This window comes from Camellia sinensis, chromosome 1, assembly GCF_055761805.1.
Source record: "Camellia sinensis isolate YWXY chromosome 1, ASM5576180v1, whole genome shotgun sequence".
NCBI classification, from domain to species: Eukaryota; Viridiplantae; Streptophyta; class Magnoliopsida; order Ericales; family Theaceae; genus Camellia; species Camellia sinensis.
The window spans coordinates 242802530-242806990 of record NC_138961.1 but is presented as its reverse complement, the minus strand read 5'-3'; the positions used below and the strand labels follow the sequence as shown (position 1 = coordinate 242806990).

Sequence of the window (4461 nt, the reverse complement as noted above, 5' to 3'; positions counted from 1 at the left end):
TGAGATTTTCTTAAAAAATGATTTGTTTCTTGCAGTTTTAAAAATTACATCTCGTCCCTTGACGTTTTTAATTTCATAAAAAATAGTTCATTTTATTAATTAATCAAGAAGTCAATTAACAATTTTTAATGATGTCAGAAATTTATTTCAATTACTAATTCATATAATTTTATCATTGTATATGAGAGAAGTTAGAAATTTTATTTTTTCAATTAATTATGTTAAATAAAAAATTCTAAAAATTAGATATTTGTAATTTTTCAAATAACAAGAGACGGCCCGCATTTTAAGCAAACCTTAAAGGGTGTATTTGTAATTTATCCTTTTGAATAAGAATCTTCAATTACCATATTTAAAATGTTATTTATATTTTTATGGTCATCCAAAATTTAAATATTTGTTAATTTCTCAAGTACTTGATGCATGATTTGTATTATTTTTGCTCCCCAGTAGCGAAACTGTCGGAAAATATCCATTTCACAAACATGTACACCAAAACTCAAAAGGAGAGATTGACATTAACCAATTCATTTCATACCCTACTTTTGTAAAATCTACACAAAATCACAAATATTAGCAAGCTTAATGCACTTAACGCGGCTAGAAGCCAGTAGTACTTGTCTAGCCGGGCATCTTTCATGTTGTCAGAGAACCAGTTTTGTCTTCCCCTTGAACTTAAGATAAACTCAAGAAGAGAGATTAACAACGCACTCAAGAAGCTTCCTACCCCAAAAACACTAGTGTATAGTGCTATCCCCATAGTTCTCATTCTTGCAGGAACTTCACTGTAAAAGAACTCTTGCATCCCAACAACAGTGAAAATGTCTGAAATACCCAATAGAATGTACTGTGGTAGCAACCAAAATATGCTCAGTGCAACTGTTTCTGATTGTGTGTTTCTACTCATCTCAAGCCTCTTTGCTTCGACAAGTGCCGCAATTGCCATGGCTATGACCGACAGGAACATTCCAATCCCCATCCTCTGCATCACATCGATGCCTTTCTCACTACGTGTGATAATGCGAGCAAAGGGGATAAAGAACGTGTCATAAAAAGGCATCAAAATAATTATCGACACTGTGATTGCGCTTTGTAGTGTGGCTGGGGGGATTTTGAAGTTGCTTCCAATGTTCCTTTTCATCGTCATGCCTTGTTTAGTAAAGAATGTTGGAGGCTGTTGGAAAATCACTGCAAACATCAGAAGCATAATCCATATTGGCAAAAGATGAAATACGACTTTCGCAATTTCAAGAAGTTGAATTCCATTGTTGGCAGTGTCGTCTAAGCCCTCATCGACATGTTCAAGGTCTTCATGACGAAGTGGTTTCTCTTGAAGCCTATAAATAGATAATCCTATCATTAGTACCAAAATTACCAATAAATTTTACAACAATGTTACGTATCATGAAAAATCTTTCATGAAAATAATCATGAAAGTTTTGTGATCATTGGATTATACTTAAAATAAAGCACCACACACTAATCAAGGTAATCCAAGGGTCATAAATCTTTCATGATTATTTTCATGAAAAAAATTTCATAATTTCTAACTTTTCTCTAAATTTTAAATTGTGAAGTCTTGAAACTTACTCCATCTCAGCCACATCGGATTTGCTTGCATGTGTGCACCAACCATCCATCATTTTCGAGGCAGTTGATTTGATGGCATGAACTATACTCTCCAAGGACTTCACATCGGCGCGCTTGACCTGTTTGTAAGTGTAAAATCTGCTCCCACTAGAGAAAATTGCAATTGATGTAACCATTGCAATTGTGGGGATAGCAAATCCCATGCCCCAACCTAACATTTCTTGGACATAGGACATGAGTGAGACACCTAGAAGGCTGCCACTGCAAACGCCGAAGTACCACCACTGGAAGAACAAGCTTTTCTTGTCGGACTTCTGATCATTTTTGGTGCAGGGCAATTCGTCTTCCTCATTTTCGAGTTGATCGGCTCCAAAGGCTTGTAAAGATGGATTGTAACCTCCTTGGCCTATTGAAATCATGTAGAGAGACCAAAACAGGTATGAAGAGGAGCTGGTTTTGCTGGTGGGAATCCAAGACCATTGGAATGTGGTTGATGTTAATGCTAGAAGTCCCTGTAAACGAAAGGAAGCAGATAAAAAATTCAATTGATTTTTGAACGGTAACAAATTGCATACTTCAAAAATTATTTGTGTAATTAACCCTTTTTTTTTTTTGTATCTTCATTCCGAGTCAGATGATGTTGTATTCCCAAAATGATTAATTACAAACCACATTTCTGAAACTTGACAAGAGATCGAAGTTTATTTCTATGGCCAGTCTTTTTTCGGTTCTTTACATCGTCCCATGAATCTTCACATAAGTCGACCAAAAAAAAAATAAAATTGAATCACCTGTCAGTTATGCTTGATTCTCAGAGTTTTTGCCCAGAAAATTGCACAAAAAAGCTAATGTGTGGCTGAGATTGATTTTACATATGTAATCCATCAAACAAAAGTTGAATTTGGACCATAGGATCATTTTCTGAGCAATTTTATGGACAAAAGTTGCATCCCATTCATCCAAAAGGGAAAAAGAAACCAAATCAGCTGTTAATTATGCATCACTAATAACACCCACTAGACTCCTATTCTTTCACTCTCTCATTAGTGACTATCATTGTCCAATTTAGATACTGCCCCTAATCATCTTTAGCTATGAACTTTTTTAATCGACATTACACTAAAATGAGAGGAGTGTTTGATGACTCGGGTTCCAACCACCATCCTAATGGAATAATATATTAACCATATGACATCATTGGATAAGTAAAAAAAATTTACACGGGGCATTCCACATAATGTGGGACCGTCAACTGTCAGATTAAACTTTAGATTTTTTTTAGTGCAGGCAGCAGGACTCGAAATTTATCACTTAAACCCGTTTGTTTTCATAGATAGAATAAAGAAAGTTTGTAGTGAGAGAATTAATAGTGAGAGGATTGATAGTGGAGAGATTAAGTAAAATTGTGTTTATTTTGATAATAGTTATTTGTATAGGGATTGTTAAATTATTTTTATATAAAATAAATATAAAATAATAAAACAAATTAAAAAATACAAAAACATTATACATTAATGTTCAAAAAAAATGCCCAACATGTAAAAAATAAAAAATAAAATAAAAAATAAAACTATGATTTTTACTTAACAAAAAATACAAAAAATTAAACACTAATGTTTAAAAAAAAGCCCAACATGTATAAAATAAAATAAAAAAGTCCGGCGGACTATTTTTCTAATACCAAGTCCCAAGCCTCCATCCTAATACTGTCCCCAAGGCCCATCCTAATATCAAGGGATTAGGAGTTCCCTCCCCATCTCTCAAAACAAACATAACATATAGTGGGTCGCACCTCCATCTTAATCCAAATCCCAACTCTAACTCTTTAAACAAACGGGATCCCACTCCCTATTAAAAATAAGGATAAATTATAAATACATTCGCTAAGATTTGTTTAAAATATGAATTTTCTTATTATATAGGAAAGTAGTTAAAAATTTTAATTTTTTTATTAATTCTATTAAATAAAAAAATTCTCACAAAGGAGTATTTGTAATTTCCAAAATTACAAAATATTTGTAATTTACCGTAAAAATAATATTAATGGGAAGCAGAGTAAACTGACCAGAACATAGAGCAAAGAAGAGACTACTACAGTAGTATACTGATCCCAGTAAGAGTCAGCAAGGGGTGCTACCAACAGTGGCAGCATAGAGGTAAATCCACACCAACTGTTGACTGTCTTGGCCGCCGATGAGTTGCTCATCTTCACTACATCAGTGAGGTATGTCACCAAATTTGATGCCACCCCTTTGTATGCAAACCTCTCCATTCCAGATATCACTGTCAAAATTTTAAAAGATTCAGAAAAAGAGATAAGAAAAACAAAAAACTATTGAAATGTAAACAAGAAGTTCAATGGAGAACCACCACCTATGAGGAGAATACATGGCTTGTTGAGTCCTTGTGGTCTCTGTGCTCCAGCCATGAGAAAGAAAATCAATGTACTGATGACTACTGAGCAATGCAACTCTGAAATTTACAGAACAATATAAGAGGGTGGTCGTGATGGAAAATAAAAAAGAGCCAAAGTAGAGTCTATCATGTTCATGACATATCCCCACGAAAGTTTGTTCCTATGGCTTTCAAACTCTAAAGAGGCTCAGTCTCCCCATAGCAAACAAACAAACACGTAAATACCACTTTTCATTTTTCTCTTGTTTTTTATTATTAGATCGATTCCATCACTGCATTTTTCTTTTTTCCTTTCTGGGTTAATTATACTAGTGGTTCTCAAATATATATATATATGGTATGTTACACTTTGATTCTTAATTTTTTAATTGTTTCACTTTTATCTTCAAAATATGAAATTTATTACACTTTAATTCCTTAGGATAGTACCTTCCAAAATTAATAACAAACGAGGAG

General features: G+C 33.6%; 1 protein-coding gene across 1 annotated transcript; it reads right to left on the bottom strand.

Annotated features, from left to right (window-relative positions):
* Positions 1-512: 512 nt before the first annotated feature.
* On the bottom strand, positions 513-4306 carry LOC114263479 (protein NRT1/ PTR FAMILY 5.9). The gene is made up of 4 exons (XM_028204027.2): positions 3964-4306; positions 3656-3873; positions 1591-2102; positions 513-1337 (listed from the first exon to the last, which is right to left on the bottom strand). The coding sequence occupies exons 1-4, from the start codon at positions 4016-4018 to the stop codon at positions 533-535; spliced, it is 1590 nt and encodes a 529-aa protein (XP_028059828.1). The 5' UTR covers positions 4019-4306; the 3' UTR covers positions 513-532.
* Between the last annotated feature and the right edge of the window lie 155 nt (positions 4307-4461).